The sequence below is a fragment of the Syzygium oleosum genome, unplaced genomic scaffold (genome assembly GCF_021117445.2).
Source record: "Syzygium oleosum isolate NSW1041296 unplaced genomic scaffold, Sole_v2.1 Sole_v2.04, whole genome shotgun sequence".
Taxonomy (NCBI): domain Eukaryota; kingdom Viridiplantae; phylum Streptophyta; class Magnoliopsida; order Myrtales; family Myrtaceae; genus Syzygium; species Syzygium oleosum.
The window spans coordinates 5,073,158-5,096,639 of record NW_026607488.1 but is presented as its reverse complement, the minus strand read 5'-3'; the positions used below and the strand labels follow the sequence as shown (position 1 = coordinate 5,096,639).

General features: G+C 41.4%; 2 protein-coding genes and 1 pseudogene across 4 annotated transcripts; 1 reads left to right on the top strand and 2 right to left on the bottom strand.

Moving 5' to 3' along the window:
* Positions 1-5,902: 5,902 nt before the first annotated feature.
* Positions 5,903-9,484, bottom strand: LOC115674519 (carotenoid 9,10(9',10')-cleavage dioxygenase 1-like; annotated as a pseudogene).
* Positions 9,485-11,739: 2,255 nt separating this feature from the next.
* LOC115674524 (exosome complex exonuclease RRP46 homolog) lies at positions 11,740-15,088 on the bottom strand. The gene is made up of 8 exons (XM_056310334.1): positions 14,854-15,088; positions 14,565-14,678; positions 14,389-14,489; positions 13,776-13,796; positions 12,980-13,052; positions 12,820-12,887; positions 12,264-12,396; positions 11,740-12,059 (listed from the first exon to the last, which is right to left on the bottom strand). Exons 1-8 carry the CDS (start codon positions 14,957-14,959, stop codon positions 11,944-11,946), a joined length of 732 nt encoding a protein of 243 aa, XP_056166309.1. The 5' UTR covers positions 14,960-15,088; the 3' UTR covers positions 11,740-11,943.
* A 3,004-nt stretch (positions 15,089-18,092) lies between these two features.
* LOC115674397 (probable glycosyltransferase At5g03795) lies at positions 18,093-22,821 on the top strand. Of its 3 annotated transcripts, none has more exons than XM_030596785.2 (5): positions 18,093-18,318; positions 19,480-20,482; positions 20,566-20,693; positions 21,252-21,600; positions 21,723-22,821. In XM_030596785.2, exons 2-5 carry the CDS (start codon positions 19,544-19,546, stop codon positions 22,386-22,388), a joined length of 2,082 nt encoding a protein of 693 aa, XP_030452645.1. In that variant the 5' UTR covers positions 18,093-18,318; positions 19,480-19,543; the 3' UTR covers positions 22,389-22,821. The 3 variants fall into 3 exon arrangements, with proteins under 3 accessions (XP_030452645.1, XP_030452643.1, XP_056166794.1); XM_030596783.2 differs by having other exon boundaries at positions 19,496-20,482; positions 21,723-22,510; XM_056310819.1 differs by lacking the exon at positions 18,093-18,318 and adding an exon at positions 18,438-18,757 and having other exon boundaries at positions 19,496-20,482.
* Positions 22,822-23,482: the final 661 nt, after the last annotated feature.

The window sequence follows — 23,482 nt, the reverse complement described above, 5'->3', positions numbered from 1 at the left end:
GTCGTCAAAGGTGACGTTCTTACGTAAAATCATGTTGACTCTTCTCAGTGCACCGTAGCACGTGTCCCTTCACCCCTTATGCATAACCCACGAAAATGCCCTTTGCTCTAGCGTACCTTCACTCACACGAGCATAAGCGAGGAAACCAAACACCCTCGGTCCAATGTAATCAGCAAACACACTTGACCACGTTTCTTCAAAACTTCTACATTCAATTGCATGCAATAGTGATCTGTTTCCTAATTAATAGGTCGTATTACCTGCATCAGCCTAGAATCCTTATCTATTCTAGCAATGGAGGGTAGTAAGCGAGCTCTCTCCAATGTAGTTTTTTAGTTTCTCCATTCTGCGACTCCTCCATGCTGTGGCAACTTTATTGGAAATAACGTGTTCGAGGCAAAATACGTTGCTTGTTGTAACCAGAAAAATAATAACTTCGATAACAACTTTAATAATGACCAAGTCAATGAATAAATATATTGAATGAATCTTCTCAACAAGTGAATAGTGCACCAATGCAAACCAAATATAGACTAGCAAAATTGCTACAAAAATGTAACAAAATTAAACCGCTAACCAAATCTCCTTAAGGCAATTAGTTCCTGTTAATGGTACTGAGTAGCTTAACAAACTATGCCTCTCAAAATACAATATCTCGAACCCGTTTGAATTAGCACTATGAAAACAAAACCTTGATGAACACGTCTTGAAAGCGACACAATTAAAGAAAAAATTTGAAGAGAACTTTTTACTCTACTTCTCTATACTCTCTATACTCCACGTATTATATCTTCTTTGGAATGAAGAATAGTTTGATTCTATTTATAGAGTTTGAATGGACATGAACCGAAAAGACACATGAACTCAAAAGATTCATGAACTTAACCAATACATGTACCGAAAAGATTCATAAACTCAAGAGATACATGAGTTGAAGATATTCATGAACTAAAGAGATTCATGAACTTTACAGATACATGAACTGAAGAGATTCATGAACATAAGATATTTATGAACTTAACAGATACATGAACTGTAGTGGCATGTGAACTAAAGAGGCATGTCTTGTTTTGGTCACATACGTTGTGTAACAGTCTGAATTTTCGATTCTTTTTCCGGGATTTGTAAAATGAATATTTTTACCAATGCACTTATAGTAAGATCTCACCCAGAACCGCGCATTCTCGGGATGCTAACCTTAGGGGTAAGGCCAGCATGGGATTGAGTTCGCGTGATCAAAGAACTCGACCTTGGTTCGATCTTTGACCATAACGATTGACGAGAGAATGTTTTGAGCCAACAGAGACCGGTCTATTTGATTGATCGTGTCCAAAGGGAACTAGTGACAGACCCTCGCAATTATATGACAATCAAGGTCGTCTTGGTTCGAGCAAACTTAAACCTGATTTGACTTAGTATCGGTCACGGGTCGAGAGCGCGTAATCCTAATGAGCCACCCGTTAGCAAGAGATAAACTAAAGTTGCAATTGTTTGATCTTAGTCATTTCTTGGAATTCGGGCCCGGGAATCGAGAATTTTGAAAGTGACAATTTTGAGCGGCCGATGACGTTTTTGGCTTGGCCAACCTTGGGGCCATCCATTTCTGCAAAAAAATGAATTTCGGTCCGGGGCCGGAAAAATGACCATTTTGCCCCTGAGACCGCGAACGAATTTTTAGGACTGGATTAAGTCGGGGGACTGAGAAATATCCTGTATGGCCGAAATTATGGAGGACAAGAATGCCCCTCACCTTTTTGGATAATTACAATAATGCCCTTTGACTTTTTGGGCAAGAACGATCGTGGGCCGTCAGATTTTGGATGAGATTGAATCGTGGCTGTTAGATCGGAGGGTAGTGAGAAGGGTATTTTGGTAATTTTCCGGAGTCAATTATTGGGGGGGTAGTATTTTAATAGCATTCTCTCTCTCTCTCTCTCTCTCTCTCTCTCTCTCTCTCTCTCTCTCTCTCTCTCTCTCTCTCTCTCTCTCTCTCTCTCTCTCTCTCTCTCTCTCTCTCTCACGTTCTCTCTCTCTCCTCACCCCCACCCCCACCGATCGGTCTCTCTCTCTCTCTCCCCTCTCCTTCGTGCGTGACCCAGCAAGGCTGGCCACCCGCTCGCCGCCGCCGGTCGCTGCCTAGCCCAGCCGCCCGCCGCCGCTGCTTCTCCTTTTCGGCCACCGTCCGTCCGCCTCTCTCTCTCTCTCTCTCTCTCTCTCTCTCTCTCTCTCTCTCTCTCTCTCTCTCTCTCTCTCTCTCTCTCTCTCTCTCTCTCTCTCTCTCTCTCTCTCTCTCTCTCTCCCTCTCCCTCCCTGTTTTCCTATTCCGATCAGCCCAGCCATCGTCGAGCCACCCTTGGCCGCCCTCCCCTGCCCTGTACGACCAGGACGCCACCCCCAGCCGGCCGTGAACCGCCCGCCAGCCACCCGCCCGCCGTGGAGCAGCCGCACGCCCGCCTGGCTACTGGCGACGTTACTGCTGCTGGTCCGCTATCCCCGCCCCTGTTCAGCCGAGTTGTTTTGTTTTTCTAGGGTAAGTGTTTTCCCCAAATGCCACTTAGGACCTCGGGTATTGCTAGGCTCGTTTAGGACTCGAATTTGGTAGTTTAGGTGGTTATTTTGGGACTGAATTTTGTGGCTGGTTGTTTGGTTGTCGTGGGCTGTTTTGGCGATGAAATTTCGAGGTTTAGTGGACTCGGTTAGGGTTGAGGTGTTGTGTAATGGTTGCGGCTGAATTGTGCAATTGATTGGCGAGATTGTGCTTTGAATGGAAATTTTGTATGTGGTTGTGTGAATTGTGTTTATTGGCTGATTTTCGAGTGATTGTCGGACTGAATGTGGCGTGTTAGTGTGGCCGTGTGCCTCGCGTGTGTGTGGACGTGGATGTGGTGGTGATGGTGTGATCGTATATTGGGGTTGCGTGTTAAATGTGTATGGTCGTGTGGTGTTCGTGTGACAAGAATGTGCATTTGTAGAGTGTGTGTGAGGCGTGAGGTTGTGTATGACCGTGGGTGTGGTTGGCCGTGTGCATGTGTGGTTTGAGTGGAACGAGGATACAGAAATGTAGGATTGGTTGGAAAGGATCCGTCCTGAGGCGTGTTCGTTTACGCGGGACGATGCTGTCCCTGACGAGGTGACGATGCCCGGCCCAACGGGGTGACGATGCCTGAGGTGGTCAGAAGACCGTTGACCTGATGCGTTTTACGCGGGCGCGGTAGAAGGAAAGTGTGTGTAGGATTCCGTCTAGAGGCGTGTTCGTTTACGCGGGACGATGCCGTCCCTGACGAGGTGACGATGCCCGGCCCGACGGGGTGTCGATGCCTGACGAGGTCAGAAGACCGTTGGCCTAATGCGTTTTACGCGGGCGCCGTAGCGGTGGAAAAGTTGAGAATGAGCGGGAATTGGCTTGAGGTGCGAGGTTTGCGAAAGTGATGCGTGATGTGAGTCAATGTGCGAGTGTGTTTGTATCGAGTGCTGTGGTGCTCGATTATGAGGTAAAATACTGCTAGGCACGGTATGTGACGTGTCCAAGTAGGTTTTGCTTTATAATCGAGACACGTGCGCAACTGTGATTTACTGTTGTGGTGTATTGGCTGTGTTATTGGCTAACGTGCAAGGACGTGTATGATAGATTCCAGGTAGGGTCGCATGTGATTGTTAGTTTGATTGATTGTAGTGTGTTATGCGTGTTTTCGTTTGGCAGTACGTGAGTGCCTACGTGGAGTTTGGGGTTGTACACTTATTGAGATTCGTCTCATGATTGTATAACCATCACTTTCAGACCCCCAGCCGTAAACCCAGGGAGCCCGCTTCCTCTTTTTGAAGTACGAAGAGCCGCCATGGTGCCCAGTGAAATTGCAGGCGATGCCCAAGAAATTTTTCGGAGGATCAAGCTGGATGAATCAGGAGCTGAATGGAGAAGGGCGACCCTTAGGCTTTCCCTAAGGAATTTTAGGGGTTGTGCAGAATAGGTCGACCTATAGGGAAGCTAAGTTAACCGGGCCATCTGACCTTTCTGTTATGTCGATGGTTCGAATGCTTGTCTGTTAAGTTTGCTGTAATACTCTGTTTGTATGCGTGGTGTAATAGCGTTGTATATATAAATGAATGGTTGTTGTTCTTTGGCTGTCCTGTAGTCGTCTTTTATAGTCAGGAGTTTTGTGTTCGCTTCCGCATGCGTTTCTGATATTTGGGTTGGGTCGGCGATGTTCCTGGGACGTCACAACTATTCGACCGGAGCAGGGGATGTCGCGAGCTCGTTGGGGTTCGGGGCGTGACACGTTGATCCATTAACCCATAATTACAACAATCCCCCACATTAATAGATCAACAAAATATTTTTAACTCAAAGAAATTCTAAGAGTACCTGTGGAAATACACTGCATCAAGATAGGTAGCTTTCACTTTGAACCTTCTTTAGTGAAAGCCTATCTGACTTAGTTAACTAGTTGATGGATAAAGCCTTGAATCGCTAGTTGTTTGTGTAAGCTTAGACAATAGACATCAGACAGAGTATCTCCGATTCAAGATTGGTTCTCGATTGTGTTCATTCTTTCGGCCCTGAATCTCTCGGGATTCATTCGTGCTTTAGAAAGTCTAGCCTTTAAAAATTTTCATAGAGTTGGCCAGCTCCATGCATATAGGTGCATTTAGCATGTCATATCTTACTATGATGTTGTATTCCTAGCTTAATGAATCATTAAACGCATAGCGTAGCTTAAGACGCTGTAGGAAGCACTCGAATCCATTTGCTTTAGGACCAAAGGCAGCTCCGCTGCAGAAGATGTTCTCTTCGAATTTTTGGTACTCGACCTTGAACGTATCTTCATACTGCTTCAGATAGTCCAGTAATTACTTCTGTCTAGTTAGGATTTAGTTGCATAATCATTTGTTGATTTCCTAAATCTCAATTGCATACATTTCAATTGTCTAATGTATAATATAACAGTGACTGCTGAAACTGTTTCGCAGGCAATGATCAGTAGGGGAAAACATCTTGCTAACTGAAATTGTCCACATATAAACTAAGACTTTGTTAGGATTCCCCATAAATAAAATTGGGATATAAATCGGGGCTCATGACATGACTCGTTTGTATCAAACATTGTGAAGCTCGTCGGAGTAGGCATGACCCGATTATGAAAACTTTATTAAAGGTATGATGAAATCACAGCAATGTACCTATTAGAAAAAGACATCACAACAATATTATTTAGTTTTGTTGATTGCTGGTGTGAGCAGGGAGATTAGATTCTAAGCCTTTGGTACTATGAAAACGGATAACTTCTTTTTTATTGTGTGCGTTAGAGATGGTTTGATTGAATTGGAAACTACGGTGATCCTTAAAAACGACATCTTCAGTCTGAAAATGCCTTCGCTGGCCAGTCCTTTTGATAGAAGTTGACATTTGTTAAGTGATGTCTTGTTTTGGCTTCATTGAGAGATTGTAGGCTATTAGAAGATGCTTCGTCTAGTTGATAAAGAGTAAACAAAAGGAAGCATGTTATACAAAACTCTTTCTTCCAACGGGATAGAGTCAACTATGTTTCGTTGATTGTGAATATTTCAGGTCTATCACTTACGATATTCAAAAGCTACAATGCATTTGCTGTTGTCTGTTTCTGTTCTATTGTGAAAGCCCAGTTAAGCCTTCATTATAAATTGGTAAGATTCTCAATCATACAGAATTAGAGAAATAATTAAGAGGACAGAATGAAAAATAATTGGCACCCACCAATACCATTTCATTTTATAGCTGGGGACAAAGATTGCAAACTTTCACCTTCCCCCTAAACAAAAAACAAGAATTTCTTGGACCTTCTGAGAAGACCAGAGCAAAAGTATGCATGTATAGGCTTGCAAAATTCACATCCATCGTACATAGAACATTTAACTGGATTGATTTGCAACTTCTCATATATATGTGCAAAGTACACTGACTATGCCTGCGGATCGATATGCTTTGTTTGGGCAACAAAAGTTCCATGGAAACCATATGGAACTCGGCAAGGCAGTGTAATCTTGGCGACTGGCTCGCCAGAAAAATTCTTGCAGTCGATTATATATACCTGCAATTCAGTAACGGAAATGCCTAAATCTAGATGCAACATAAAAAATCAGCAATAAAGATAGTAAGTGCTGTGGTTATTCATGTACTTGAGAGGTATCAGTTGATTCATTGTGAACGAAAGTGATTATCCAGCCATCGTCCTCTTCAAATCCATTTTCTTTAGGAACAAATGCAGCACCAGTGCAGAATATATTCTGTCCTAGTTCATGATAATCCAACATGATTGCATCTTCGAACCGGTTCTCTTTCCGGTGCATAGAAGAATAAATTGCACGTTAATGACCTTACTGTCATCAAAGAAAAGGTGACAAGATCAAGGGGGGGAAGAAGCCTTTGTTTACCGAGGATATTCCAGTTCTCGGTTGGTCAAGATATAACTTGGCTAGGCCACCATACTTGGACATGCCTGAACTCATTACAATAACATATCAGGATAGATATCGAGAACGATTCGCGAAAGAGACGTGTAAATTCGAGGAAGATGGTATTCTATAGTCACCTGAGACTGAGCTTGCTAAGGAATCAACAACTAGGGTGTATCCATATCTGTTTTTAAGGCCTGTGAAGTTACTATTGATCATAGGGAAGTCCATCGAATATTTTGTTCCTGTGAGATTTCTTTCCTTAGCTTCTCCTGTTTTCATATTTAATCTCCTTTCATATGCACGAGAAAAAAATGACCCTTCTTCTTCTTCTTCTTCAGTTGTCGCAGAGACATTTTCTTTACTTGATCTAATTGGTTTGAGTCTCTTAGAGAACCATTGGAATTTGTCCAACCCAAAATCAGGGCCCGGGATGATTGAATCGAGAGCCCTGCACGCCCACACTACAACCTGTAATTCAGTTTCATGAAATAAGTCCATAGCTTTTCGAGAAATGATTCTCGGAAAAAAAAATGCTTAACTCCAAATAATTTTACCTCATCGCCATCCTCAAAACAGTTCAGAATGTGAAACGTGCAGCCTGTTTCAACATCGAATCATTGCATGGAGTTTCCATCACCGTAGCGAGGTATTATCCCAACCCTTGCATACTCTTTCTTGTTGAATCGTATCAATCTACATGATGAATTAAAATATTGCCACAAGTCAAACATTGTTTTAGTTCCTCTGTATGAAAGAATGGGAATTGGCAAGAAAATGAATGTTCTAATAAGGACAGCGGGTAACTCACGGTCCTCCTCTGACAAGTCGGTTTATGTCTATCGTGAGCGGAAAATCCATGATCACATTGTACCTGCAGAGCCGGAATCTACATTTATAATTGCAAGCTTATAGAGATGTCTGAACCACGATGTGTACTAGTCAAATATCTGGTACGATTACATAAATAATTCACTATATATATTGCTAACCTCTGAGTGACCCCAATCTCGAGGCAGAGGCTACATCGGTCGAGTTTAAGATCAGCTTTATGAAGTAATTTCTTCCCATCAGCTGAATTTGAATCAAAAGGCCATCAAGATACTACCAATTTTGAAAATGAAATTGCATAAAGCTCACTTTAATAAGTTTCTCGAAAAATACCTGAGATGATACTGAGTTCCATGAAAGGCTTTACTGCATCAACCCCCATTATAACTAACTCTCCTGTACCTGGAGCTCTCTGCCACATGAAAAAAAGACAAGGGAGTTTGGTTTTTGTTGTTCATATGCAATCAATGCACAATGCTTATGTCTGTGCAGGTTCACGAAGACAGACCTTTGGATGGCTCGTGAATGGTCGACTCCAATCTCTATCTGCATTCCAATTGCCTAGAGTTTCTAGTGTAAACATGTCGATCTCTTGAGGCATGTGATTTTCCGCAATCGAGTAGAATTTCCCTCCATGCTCAAAAACATTAGTGTTACTAATCAGTTTGTTCACTGTCCCAAATCTCAACTGGAAAGAAAAAGTTTAAAATGGGCAGAATTCTCGGTTAGTACTGTTTATATGACATGTTCAGGATGTACTGCTCATACAATACTGCAGAATTAAATTGGCCAGACTGCATGTGTCAATAAATAAGCTAACTATGAAAGAGGAACTTAAGGAGATCAGTGAAAGCACCGAATTCAGTAGATAAGCTGTCAAAATGGCCGGCGGATCACCCTCTATGGCAGGTAAAAAGGATGGTCTGTTCCTTTGTTTTTCTAGTTTGTATGTTTCAGTTTCGACATGTCTGTTGTTGTATTGGACAATCTCCCATCACTATCTTTGTCGATGTAAACGGCATGAAGCATCCCTTCTCCATCAATCCAAATGTGACTCGACCATCCAAATACGGATTTGGTTGATTTTAGCCCTCCAAAGAGAGGATTTGGCCCTGCGATCTGTAAGAAACAGAAATGGATTGACAATGCTGGCTAGGCGAAATTTCATTATTATGAAAAGCACCCGTGAAAGCCAGACATCTCGGAATTAGTCACAAACGAAATCATATTTGATTTTTCCTTATCTCATATGGACATTACCCTTTTTGATTTATCAGGTAGGAAGTTTAGATAAATACAGCAGAAGAACGAGCATCATATTTTGTTATTTCTTCATTGTCCATGGCCATAGTCAAATTTGTACAACTACGCTATTTTGTTTTGCATGTTGTATGGTTGTACATTGATTTATGTCGAGCACTTGCGTCACATTCGACTATTCATAAAAAGTATCCCAAAAAAAAAAAGGATAGCTCACCATATCATGCCTCCTTTTATCTGTTTTTTGTAGGCCTATCATTTGAATGTCTGGCTTTTGTGTGGAAAATATTGAGATAAACCCATTCACTACAAGACCCAATTTTGGCATAGTGCGTGTCCTTACACAATTTTGTTTTGCATATTGTATTGTTGTATGATGATTTGTGTTGAGCACTTGCATCGCATTGGACTATTCATAAAAAGTATCCCAAAAAAAAAAGCATAGCTCACTATATCATGCCTCCATTATCTGTTCTTTTATAGGCCTATCATTTGAATGTCTGGCTTTTGTGTGGAAAAGATTTAGATAAACCCATTCACTACAAGACACAATTTTGGCATAGTGTGTGTCCTCACCGTTTCTAATGTAAATACCCCCGGAAAATCATCCGGAATTGTCCCTTCAATGTTGTCGACGTTAACATCTTCTCCTAACTCACTGACTGGAGCGAAATTTCTCTGCACAGCTCAGATGATCACACAAATAAGAAACCGAAAATCGGTTAGCCTTGCACAGGATCTTCAAAATATGAACTTCACTGTGTTTTAAATAGTCTTAAAAGAAGTGTAGTTTCGATAAGTTAACCTGAGATGGGAGCAATGGTTGGTCCACGAACTCGAACACTGAACTGACGAATGCATCCATCGCATTCACGCACAGATTCTTGATAGCACTCGGAAAATCAACTCGAATAGGGGCTCGCTGCAAATCTTTTGACAATGGCTGCTCATGGAGTTGCAACATTTAGTCAGTTTAGCAGCTTATATCTCCATACAAGATTTGAATTATTAACTCCATTTCTCCTGATCATGGACTCAATTTAGACGAGCATATCATTAATTAAGAAACTTGTAGTTAAAGGAGAAGTGACAATAACCATTGCCATTCAAAGGAAAATCAGCATGCTCACCTTATAGACATGACTACATATAACTATCAACTCTTATAGGGAGCTCGACAAAAGAGCAGGATCGACCTTGTCAACTTTTATGTGAATGTGTGAGTGTGTGTGTGTGTAAGAGAGAGAGAGAGCTACTCTGAGAACACGAGAGAGACTGCATTTGAAGCGATCAAAGTTGATGTGAATGGATGGCCTCTGCACAGAGCAGTTAACTTGAAGCGCCATAAGTGAAGATGACATCTCTCTGTCTCTCCTTCTACCTAAAGGGTTGACAGGGTTTAAATACTCGTACTTATTGAGTCAATGCAATGCAATTATGTATTTTAATTGTTCCACCTAGAATAAAGGATTATTGTATCATTTGAAAATTCTATTCAGCAAATATCACCACTTAGTTTGCATACAATGAGAGAGGACACTTCGTGAGGCTGGTCCACATTGGACAACGACGTACCAATTTACCAAGGACGACATAATATTAGATTGATTGTCACACACCACGTCATTGGTTGATGTGACATGCTACTACTCCTTACAGTATTTATCTCCGCTTCTCCCTGTGATCTCTAAAATGGGTTGAGACTCCAATCATGTTTGGCATGCTCTACTTGTTTGTCGCATGCCACATCAATTGGTGATTTCATGCATTACGAGACTCATTATCGTGGATTACTTTCTTGAAAATGTCACTTTGACATCATGGATAACCAGAAATCAATCACTTTTAAGAGACAATGATAACAGTGAAAATTTCTGATAATTGACTGATGGGTGTAATGTCAGATACCTTAAGCCCACTAGGTCAAGAATTATTGGGGAAGAAGAGAACTTTCGTTTTTGGCTGGAGTAGGATGGAAGTATTTCATTGTTCTCACAGAGTATCTTCTTGTGTACATATGCTTCCATTTTCAGTGGCTAGCTGGTGGAGTTGCTATCTGATAGGTGTTGGGGATGCTATTTGGCTTTATTGCTAGATTGGAGGGTCAGAGGAATATGCCTCTTTTGAATTGTCTCGTTCACATGGTCAAATAGGTAATCACTGAAGGAGAAAAACAAAATAGAATGTCAAGCTGGAAGAAACACACCCCCGACAGACAGTGAAGAAAATAGACTCTGAAGGTTGTAACCTATGAAAAATGACAACATGAAGTTCTACATCTCTTCCTTATGTGAGAATCTTCTACTGATGTGTTATTAACCATCTCTGATCCGTTAGGATTAGGCACACAAACATAACAAAATAGAGAGTAAAAACGAGAAAGAGAAATCGAGACACGAGATTTATCCTGACCATTAAACTAGGGTTACATCAAACATAAGATTTCCTTATAATTAGCACCTCTCACGTCTCTGTTACAACTCTCAATTATAAGATGAAAAGATTATATATAAGCGGCAGCTATTCATGGGCCCAAACTCAAACTACTAAAAAAATATGAATTCGAACTATAAAAGTCCTCTGACAGCTCGGGAGTGTTGCCCCTTACGACCCCCGCCAGGACAGCCTCCCAAACCCCCGCCCTCTCACCGGGGAGTGGAACTCCGGTGCCTTCCTGTCTACGAGAAATATAAACCGCACCCAACATCATCCACAATCATAAACCTATAGCTGATTCAAATTACTTGTCCTCTATCTCTTGCCATCTCGAATTCATGGTGAAAACCCAGCCAAGGTGAATTCTCCACCCATTTTTCATTTAAAAAAACTGATATTAGCATGTCGTCTGTGAATGCCAGTGAATGACATTCCTAGAGTAATTTTCCAATTCATGTGGCTAACAAAACAGGGATGGTCAAATTTCAATCGGCTAAGACAATGTTTATAGCAGCAAGATGCACGTGCACCAGGAATAGGATATATCTACACAGGTTTGACATGTGCGAGTATGTAGCCATTCATTCGTGACCAAAACCTAAGTAAGAAGGAAAGGAGTGCGCCTTGGGGACGAAAACTAAGTTGATAAGTTGATAACTACCTTGTACAAATGAGCACCCACATTTGTGAGCTCGAGTAGATGAGAAGATTCATGATGACTCATTACCTGAAATTTCTCGTTTGCAGCCAAACATGGACTCCAAAAGAAAGAACACAGCAAGATCACCAAAATATATATTATCTATGTGTATAACTGCTTCTCAATAGATGTCTCGAACAACTCTGTGGAAGTCAGACACATATTTCCCCCTATCTGCAGCATCATTGAAAGATCCGCCTAAAAGTTCACAAAATTTTCACAAAAGAAACTTGTTGACAATTACAAGGGTCAATATCAAACACGAGCTACGGATTGCAGCAGTGTATTCATCCTGCCTTGGATGAGTCACCAGAAAGCTGTGGTTGTAAATTTCTCCGGAGGAAATCAGACATTTTTGAGGTTGCCGCACGACCGCGTTCTAAGCAGTGAAGATAATCATCCACTTGAAGAAAGAGAAGCAAACCAAAAATTTCAGAATTAGGTTGAACGGAGGCATGTTGAAACCAAATCAGGAACCATTTCATGAGACAGAAATGCATTATCCTCTCAAAGCCAAAAACTTTAGCAATCTTAAATTTTTGCATTGAAAAAGTCTGTTTATCATAGGAAACATTTAATGATAAACTTAACCATCTGGATTTAATACCTGACATGACGCCATGAGTAACAGATGTAATAAGCCCATGTTCCATTTGTTCACCTTTTTCTGATGATGATTCTTCAGGAAGGACAGAGAGAATCGAGTTCGGTAAAACCAGATACACAAATGCCTTCATTTTCTGCCAAAACATTCAACAGAAAACATAGGTCATTGGATCCCTGACTATACACAAATATGTGTTCCGCATACATGGCTATTTTGGGGAAAGAATAAATACATCAGACTCAAACAAATATGCATATTTTCCGATTATTCTTTAGAAAACAAAGAAAGATTGTCGAGAGAAAAACCTGTTCACTGTTTAAATAAACTGCCCATACCGATAAAATTCAAGCAATGGTATCTCGTCTGTGTTAGGTTAAAACAAATAGAACCTTGTTTCGCCATCCACAAATCATAAAGTATTTCTACGAATAAAGCTATTCATCACATACATCCAGACGTTTAATGGCCAAAAGAAAGGGTTGCGCTTATCAACTGATGCAATTTAGAAAATCCAACTGTTCACCATAGAGATAAAACTCCATGAAGAAAAAGTCACCTCTTCCTCTAACTTAGTGGGGTCCAACATCACGAGTCCACTTTCGGCCAAACAACAACATATTGCAACTGCATAAACCAACAAAAGTATCAGTAGAAATTCCAATTCATATTGTTACAAGACATGAAAAGTTTTACAAAAAACAATGAGCTTCAATTACCAGCAAGATGCTTCAGAGGAATGCCAGCGTCTACAAGAGCAGCACATGATGCATTTATGGCACAAGGGAGAAGCTACCAAGATTCAGTCAAGGAAGTTTCATTGTAACAACTCATAAGGAACAGAATTGAAATTTCACGTGCAATATTATGTCAAGAAAGTCGAAGATGCTCTATTGCTCCATTTGTCAATTTGGGATAAATCCAACATCGACAACAGTCACAACTAATAAAGCCTTTATTGTAGTGCTTGAGAGTGAAGCCTGACACACATCATCTTCTCTTAATATCGGTTGTTTTCCTAGGCAAGAAGAGCTCACAACGAAATCCAAACCACCATTCAAGCTATAAAAGTGTCCAAATTATGATGCAAATCCAGAAGTTGACAAATTCATACCCAAGAAACTTGCAAAGCTGCCTCTGTATTTTTCCATCCACTATCAGCCCCTAAAATCAATATCTGATCTATTTTTTCCCTAGATCAAATAACATTCTTTAAGATTGATCTCAGCCATCACAAAGGCCAACCACCATCTAAAATCTTCCGATCATCAAAAAGCCTCTAATTAGCACTACAATGTCTGACAACAAACAGAAAAGGCACTTTAATGGGTCAAGCACAACAATACAGACTAAGTTTACAAGACCTATCTCCATGTGAACTACCCCTAACTAATTCTTCATCTTAGATTTCTCTGCCTTCATTAAATTATCCACCTATCTAACCCAGAAATGATGACGCATCTTGAAAGACTGTAGAAACCACTTGCATATATAATTCACAGTCATCATGGATACAGCACCGTCATCATGGACAACCTGCAAAATAGAATAGATCACCCAGCATAAGGAAAATACATAACAGACTCAAATCATTGTATCTGACCACCTTGCATCATGAATAGCAAACTTGTCAGAATGACAAACTTGTCTTGCATCATAACTAGCAGCTGGACAAGAAATCAAGCAAAATCCAGCTCAAAGGAACCTTTGAAGTTCCAGAGGTGTGCACGACGGGAAAAAAGAAACCACGGTGGTTGTTTGTCTCAGATTCTAGAACTCTCAAGCCACCAAAGTTTCCCAGCTAAGCTATCTTAGATGCATCCCACCAGAATTAAGCAAAAGCGAACGTCAATGCTCAAGACCAATAAAGAAGCTAATACATGTAGTGCTGATTAAACGCAGTATTAACTAACTGAAAAAATGTTGGCCTCCTGGTTACATCTAGCTGCCAAAATAAGGTGAAGATCGATAGACCGGTTAGGGACACTAAACCCATACATTAGGTGCGAAGCTCAACTAAAGGACAACAACCAATATCTAGCATCTAGCACACTTGCCGTTCGTAGAAGTAAAGCGAATCCTCTGCACATGGAAAAACACAGACCCGCGCACAATGCGAACAACTAACCTGAACAATCACCGAGGTCGTGGTATTCGGATGTATAGTCAGAATGCAGATGCTCTGCAATGTCCTCTTCAGCACCATCTCATATTCCTTCTCCTGCTTCCCTGCAATCACTCGAGAATTGATGCAACGTGCAATTCTCCACAGCAACATACGAAGGAGGCAAAAGGAATCCTCACCAATCTGCCCTGTTTTGGGTTTCCAGATCACCTCAACGGAAGCTTTCTCCGGGTTCTCGTTCTTCTTGGTCCCCCCCTTCGGCCCATAAACCGCAGCAAGAACCTGGGTATTCCCTGCACACCCACAAGAAATCCCCCCAAGAAAAACAAAACCCACTTCGATTTCAAACGAATTAAGCCGAAAAGAAACGCCTTTGATCGAAAAAAGAAGGGGAGACAAAACCAACACCTCGAACGGCAATGCTACGGGAGAAAACGCAAGAAGGCAAAGAACAGAGAGGAGTTTTACCTTGAGCCCAGCTGGCGGAGCCGTGAGCCCGGTTGAGGACGCCGCGCGAACAAGAGAGGGGCCTCAGCTGGTTGGGGCTGCGGCCGTCGGCTCTGTCGATCTCCATCTCCGCCGCGAAGACCGGCGGGATCAGCGGCCCTGGTCGTGTGCTCTGTGTGGGGAGCTTGAAACTTAGGGTTTAAGGGCTTCGCCGGATGCAAGTCGACGCCCATGGCCGTTGCGCCGTTTGCGCTAAAACCCCCCCACTTTTCTTTTTTCCAAAAAAAAAAAAGGAATCGAAAATTTATTAGACTTATGAGATATTTATTTAGGTTAATACCACGAAAAACCCCAAACTGGAACATTTGTGACAATTTTACCCCAAACTAATTTTTTGACCATAAAAAACCTCAAACTGGTACACTTATGACAAATTTACCCTCAGTTTGTTTTCATTAAATTTTACTGTCAAATTGCTTTGTTAAATGATACGCGACAATTAACTGATGTACCAGTTTTATGTTTGATCCTCCATTTGTCACAGGTGTACTAGTTTGTGATTTTTTATAGTATTAATTCAATTTAACGGAAACTAACTGAGGATAAATTTGTCACAAATGTACCGGTTTAGGATTTTTAATGGTCAAAATATTAGGTTGGGGTAAATTTATCAAAGGTGTATCAATTTTGGGTTTTTTGTTGTCAAAAAAATAGTTTGGGGTAAAATTATCACAGGTGTACCAGTTTGGGGTTTTTCGTGGTATTAACCCATATTATTATTAGTATAAAGTCGAGATATTTAGCTTATTTATTCAAACGAAATAAATTACTTGTAGGATGAGAATGGTTGAAATAGTAAAAAGACGTAAGAGGCATTGATGGCATGAAGTAAAATTTATATTGGCCGTCTAAAATTACTAGTTAAAAAAACACCACGCGAGGGAAATAATAAGAGAGCGATCAATGTTTTTAAGATCCGTTTGATCCTAGAAGAACAGGCTCATATTTGTGTGAAAACAAGAAAACGATTTGAGTTATCAAAAGAAAAAAAAGCGAAAGACACGAGAATTTTAATTCTGATTACCGTCAGGATTTGATATCAGCAACGCAGACTTTATGTAATCAGGATTTTATTGACATAATTAAAAGGTTTAGGACTGAATTGACAAAAAATGCAATAACTTTAGGACGTTTTGTATAAATTTCCCGTCAATCAGATATATTTCTAGACTTTGAGTCGGCCCATCTCGGGAAACCCCCATTCCCGCAAGGGAAACGATGACCACTAACTTTTTACGCCATAATATTATAGATAATTCACTTTGTAAGATACTCGGATTTGTCGTATACGTCCCGATTCATTTCAGCACGGAAAGAGACTTATTTACCAAATTATTAATTAAACGTAGGTTAGTATCCACATAATATTTTTTATACACCTAAAAAGAAAGAATAGGGGTTGGTGTGCTTATACACGAGTTTGGCACGACTCTATTGTTAAATTGGCGTGCAATTGTGCATGTAGTTTTGCGGCGAGGATTGATGATGATTCGGAAATCGATCCAACGAAGGTGACATCTGGGTGGGCCTATCATGCATGCTCGTGGAGAATCTGTCTGAAATTTTGGCTCACGCTCGTTGAAAGGCGCGTGGGGACCACGTTGCCTTGGTCAATTGAAACAAGCCGACATTGATTTTGGAGTTAATATCACGGAAATTCTTGAACTGGTATACATGTAATAAATTTACTTCAAATTAATTTTTTGACCACCAAAAACTCCAAACCGGTACATTTACGACAAATTTGCCATCCGTTAAATTGGATTAATACAAAAAGCAAAAGGTAGAATCCTAAACTGGTACATTTGCCAACTGCCACATGTCATTTAACTCAGCAATTTGACAGTAAAACTTAACGGAAAATAACGGAGGGTAAATTTGTCACATATGTAACAGTTTGGAATTTTTCATGGTATTAACCATTGATTTTACGGAAGATGAAACGAATAGTCCCAGAATTTTAGTTTAATGCGCAATGTAGTCCCTAAAATTTAGCCCAGTGTGTAATGTAGTCCATGAACTGTAGTTACTTATTCAATTTAGTCATATAAAAATGTTCAATGTTGTCATTTCATTAATTTAACTTCAGGGACAATACCGACCATTTTCATATAATTCAGGGAATGTATTAAACATGTACCGAGATTTTAGGGATCACATTGAATATTTTAAAAGTTTGATAATAACATTACACATTGGGCTAAAGTTCATAGACCACGTTGCACATTAGGCCAAAGTTTGAAGATCACTTATGTAATTATCCCTTGATTTTTAGGAGAGGAAAGCGTGTTTGGAATTTCAAATCCTCTTTGGAAATTGTATTTTTCTTTGCCAAACATTGTATGGATTTTCAAATGAGCCCATGGGAGCCTGTACGCTACTACTTATTCGCTATTTCTGCCTTATTTATATTCATATATTTAAGTTAACCACCATTCTATCCAAATTTTAAAACTCGCGTTTCGCCCTCATTTACATATTGCTCTTATCTCGAACACTGTAATGCAATTTAGTTTTGAAGAGAAAAATAGAAGTCAAATTGGCTAAAGAAAAATTGATAAAAATGATTAAAAGCGAAGAGCCAGCCCCCTTCTTTTCATAACAAACCCATTTGATGAAACTCATTAATTCTCCTTGCAGTGCAATGACCAACTTTATCGAGTGTTTTCTTTCTAAAAAAGAATCCAGACGGTGGTAAAAATAAAAGGAAAAGAAAATGATATCGGATATATATTTTTTTCGTCGTCCCGGCAAAGTCGTTTTTTGTATAGCTGATTCATTATAGCGTCGCCTAAAGAATAATATAATTGCACTTGCGCACAGCGAATGCATGAAAAAAAACTACTATGATCTTATGCGACGATAAAAAAATCCAGCCGGGTGAATGCATCAATATTTTCAACATTTTAGAACATTTTTTTTAAAATTGATGAAAATTAAAGTGCGAGTTCCATACTATTTGGAAAAAAAAGAAATTTTTTAAAAAATATAAAAATATAAAAATCGTACGGCGCTCCGCTCGACAAGACCTCGCGACACGCGCCGGAACGCGCGCGGGCCTGAGCAGCAGAACTCCTTCCCCGGTCCCCGCCGTGCGTAACGAAACCGAAAATGATGAGTGGCAATTCGCGTAAATATCCATCGAAACCAAGGCCGGCCACTTCAGGCTCGCTCGTTTGGCTGCTTTTCGCTTTCGTCACGACAGGAGAAGAGGAGCGCTCTCGGGGAATCCCGGATAAGCTCACGCTCGAGCAGTCTTCTCTCCCTCAATCATTCGCTCGTTCGTTCACGTATTGCGGAGGAAGTCGCCGAGAAGGCGACGACGGTGATGCTTTGCTTGCTCGACCGGCTTTCTGGGGGCGGGGGGCAATCTCGCGATTCTTGCAGCTGCCCATGTTGACTTTGCGTTGACGGAGCCGAGCGCCGGTGAGTGTCGCGTTCCGATCGGCGCCTCTTCGGTGCTGGTTTCTGGGTCCGAGCTCTTTGTCCGTCCCGTGTCTTGTCGTGTGATGTGGTGCGTGCTTGGGTACGAAGAGGGGTGGGGTGAAGTGGGTGAAGCTGGGTCCCCGGTTCTTGGCTCCGTTGACGGTGGGTGATCGCCGAGTTGGGTGGTCCTCGGTGCTCGCTGCGGCGCGGCGAGGTTGGGTCGCGTTTTTGGGCCGCCGTGATTCGGCGTGGCTCCGGGGAATGCGAGGGGGGGTGGTGAATGGAGTTGTGGGTCTTCGGCAGTGAAGACGAGGGGTGTCGTTTGGATGTACGGGGGTGCCGCATCTGGCGTGGTCGAATGGAGTTTCGAAATTCGACCTCGTTTTAGTGCGGATTGATGTCTCGTTGGTTGGAGAAAATGCTCGATAGAAGAAGATTGGTAGTGGTCCGGTTGCCCTGCTGTCATGCATTTTTTGCTTTGAATTTTTAACTAGTGGGTTGCATGAGTCCCTCCATATGATTCATACACTGTTTATGAACTGAAAAGCCTAGCTCAGGTGTCCCTCTATTTGTTTACTGAAAAAGTAAATGGGAAGGGATTGAAATGAACAAAGAAGAGACTCGACCATATTGCCGTTGAAGCTCTGTACCCATTACGCATGTAACTTTGCGTTAGCATGACGAGATTGATGCCAAAACCCGGGTAATGGATCTATTGGCTGAGTTCCCCGATTAGGTATGTTAGAATTATGCGTTATGTGTAGATGCGTGACAAATTGGCTTTGCCAACTTATGAAGTAATGGAGAGGACTCTTTAGCATTCTTATAAACTCTCCTAATTGTTGGTTGAGCATGTAGGTGCAGCTGCTAAATTTTTATGCTTTCCTTATTGAAATTGCTTGGACTGCTTCAACCTTTCAATTAAGACACTTCTTTTCGCTCTCGTATTTCAATAGAAGAACCAGGGAAACAGAGTTGCCGCTGTACAGATATTGCTGATGTTTTGTGTAACATTAACTCTATGGAGCTGGAGTTGCTCTGTTTTCCTTGCATCTGGAACTCTAGTTAGCAATTTCAGTAACATTTACTTATAGGTTACATAGAAGTAGCGGAAATCATGTACATTTTGGTTCAGTAATTTGGGAATGCTGACTCTTGCAGTTGGAAAAATGTGCAGGGTTGTGGGTCTGCAGGGTTTTATCTTGAGCTTAGAGGCTACAAGCTAATGATTTGCTTCCCAATGGATCATAAATTTCATTCAATATGTCAGCTGGAGACAAGAAAGTTGCTATGGCTCGTGGGAATATCATTTGCTATGGTTCTATTGCTTCAGTCTATCGAACTTCCACGTGGGAACGTCCTCGGATCTCTATTTTCTGCAATCAAGGTTCCGATTGAAGGGGATATTGTTGATGTGGAAGAATCGCCATTTATATCAGATATGTCAGGTAATAAGACACTTTCAAATGACTCGGACACAACTACTGCTTCTACCGTTCATGAAGGAGTGGATGACCATGGCTTTGAAGAGAGAGGCTCAGTTTTGTACAATGGCACTTTACCAAAGAGTAATACAGTCTCCAATGAATCTTATGGTGTAAATAACTATACAACTGGTGATGAGAAGTCATCAATAGAGAATCAAGTGGGGGTAAATGGAACTACCGCGCCCATTGCCAATATATCAATCGGTGGATATGCACCGGAGGAAACTATGGTGCCTGACAGTAATGAGAGGCTTTCTCTAAATAGTTCTACTATGTACAGTAACTCCTCAGCTGCCAATAAGAAGAACAATGTCAAAATACCTGAAAATGATGAAAGCACAGTTAGTTATATAGCTCCCTCACCTGCACGTGCAATTCCACCTGTAGATTCATCTTCGAACTCCGCCTCATCAATAAAAGAAGGCCCCCATGTGACAATTTCCATTCCATCATCTGTTTCCAATACTTCTTCGACAGAAGTATACTGGACTCCAACTCCTAAGCAAGATGTTAAGTCTAACCAAATGCAGGGTGATGTCTCCTCATTAAGTGACAGTTCTCCTACTGCTTCCATTCACGATAGGTATAAAACACCTCAGGCACCAACACCAGAAGTAATTACAATAGCAGAGATGAATGCTTTATTGCTTCAAAGCCGTGTTGCGTACCGGTCAATGGTAAGAGCTGCACTTTTATTTATTGGACCGTGGTAACATGAACTCCATCTGTAGAAATTCACATGTTTGCATTGTGGTTGCAGAAGCCACAGTGGTCTTCAGTAGTTGATCAAGAATTGTTAAAAGCGAAATTGCAAATTGAGAATGCTCCCATCATGAGTGACACAAGCCTGTACGCCCCTCTTTATCAAAATGTTTCCATGTTCAAAAGGTAAGACATGCACTTGATCCTTTTTCTTTTTGTTCTCATTTTTGTTTTTTCCGAAACCGGGGCGGGGGGGGGGGGGGGGGGTGGGTGGGGGTGTTTGGTTGTTTGTGCTGTGGTGCAAATTCATACACGAGAGCCTGCATCATTTACTTTTCGTTTCTTTTACCAGCACTCTTTCTATTAAATCCATTCTAGTCATTATGCATGGTAAAATGAACATGGGGAATCAAGCTGGGTGAATTTAATGTAAGATATTACTTATGTCTTATAGCTTTATGTTCGTGACTGGGCATAAAAGTTGTATACTTGAGTAGGAAGTGCTCCTTATGAGGTTCAAGAACTATTGAGTTAAATTAGTGACTCAGCTAGTCAGCTTAATTCCAATTTGGGCAACAAGTTTACTGTTGATATGGTAGGTTTCTTTGGACAAGAAAAGACAGTAGGTTCACAACCTATACCATGTCCATAAAAGAAATGCAAGTTGGTTCACACCATAGATGATGTCTGCGTAAAGGATGTCTTGCAACTCTTTGCTCTAAAATCATAACTGAAAAATTGCAGGAGCTATGAATTAATGGAAGAGATGCTCAAAGTATACATTTACAAGGAAGGACAAAAGCCAATTGTACATCAACCGGTGCTCCAAGGGATATACGCTTCTGAAGGATGGTTTATGAAGCTACTGGAAGCAAACAAGAAATTTGTTACTAAGCATGCTAGAAAGGCCCACCTATTTTACTTGCCATTTAGCTCTCGGATGCTCGAGGAAACCTTGTATGTCCCCAATTCCCACAGTCATAAGAACCTTATACAATTTTTGCGAAATTATTTGGATGTTATCAAGGGAAAGCACCCATTCTGGAATAGAACCGGAGGAGCAGACCATTTTCTTGTAGCTTGCCACGACTGGGTATGCTTTAAGTTTTACTTTCAGCACATACGTATGTATGCAAATCACATTAGTTCGTCTGCTGTAACTATATGCTTTATTTATAGCCACCATCTTCTGAGTTCCTTCAAAAACTTCCTCAGGCCCCATCTGAAACAAGGAGAGTTATGGCCAGGTGCATAAGGGCGCTCTGCAATTCTGATGTCAAAGAAGGCTTTGTTTTTGGTAAGGATGTCTCGCTACCAGAAACCTATGTGCGGTCAGCTCAGAAACCTCTCAGAAATCTTGGAGGCAAACGCCCTTCTCGGAGGTCAATCCTGGCTTTCTTTGCTGGAAACATGCACGGATATGTTAGGCCGATTCTATTACAGCACTGGGGCAACAAAGATCCCGACATGAGGATATTCGGTCCCATGCCCAACGACAAGGGTAATATGAACTACATTCAGCACATGAGAAGTAGCAAGTACTGCATATGCGCGAAAGGTTATGAAGTAAACAGTCCTAGAGTTGTGGAAGCCATCTTCTACGAGTGCGTGCCCGTGATCATATCCGACAATTTCGTGCCCCCGTTTTTCGAGACTCTGAACTGGGAATCCTTTGCCGTTTTTGTACTGGAGAAGGATATCCCAAACTTGAAGAACATACTCCTCTCTATCCCGGAGAAAAGATACCGGCGGATGCAGATGCGGGTCAAGAAGGTACAGCAGCATTTCCTTTGGCACAGTAGGCCAGTTAAGTACGACATCTTTCATATGATACTCCATTCGATTTGGTTCAACAGAGTGTTTCAAATTAACCCCAGGTAGATATGGTAAATTGAAAGAGATGTACATAAGTGGTTCGGGTAGTGGATTTTCGCGAGAAATGTACACTGTACAGACATCCACGCTCTATTTCCTTCCTCAATTGTTTCCCAGTTATTCAGTCATCAGCTGCGCTTGCGCACAGAGTATATTACTCATTGCCAATGGAGCATCCACCAATAAAGATCATTTATTTCATGCCTGTTCGATGTAAACACCGAAGGGTTCCTCTTCTTGCGCGCGTATCGGGTCAAGTTAACGACGGAAAAAACCGCATGTGGGGGCGAGATCGAAACGGGTTCCAAGGAAAGATACAGAAGGGAGCAATCTGGTCATGTGTTTTTGTTGTACCAAACTGGTGATCTGTTCCTTAGAGAAAAGCACGGAGGAGAGACGAACAATGGAGGATGAATGCTTTATTCTTGTGCTTTTGACCTGTCTATCTTGCTTTGTTCTGCGCCTCCTTTCCGCCGACCCACTAGCAAAGATTCGCGACCCATGCTGCATCTTGCTATGATCCGCAAGATGCAACTTGCGCTTTTGCGTAAAGTTTGTGATGCTGCAACACTCCTAAGAAAAAACCTGCACAGGATGTTTAAAATGTAACGAAATTTCGTACAGCGATCGTTGTACTTATTGAAGTTTGGCGCAAGGCGAGGAAAAAATTAAAAGTTTGGGCATGTTTGGTTCGTGAAATTGTCTATTTTTTCGACTTTTCATTTTCATTTGAGAGTGAAAACAATTCGGAGAAAGCATTAGGCTAAATTTCGAAAAACGTCCTTGAAATTGAAATGAGGAAAATTGTTCTCCAAATCAAAGTGGCAAATATCTAATACATCTTGTTTTTTTTTTCTCGGGATTCTTCCCACATTAAATTAATGTGTTTGGAAAATCACAAGAAAAGTTTCTCTCTATTAAAATTTTTTCCTTGCACTTAGGATCCGGGGGACGCCCTCGCCTGGCCAGATTTGGAAGGGCGTTGAGGCACTCACCAGATCTGGGCGAGGGGTCGCGCGCCCTCGCCCTCGCCCAATGCCGGCAACCTTGCCTATGTGGCCAGCGAGGGTCGTTGGTCCTAAGTTTAAGGAAAAAAAAGA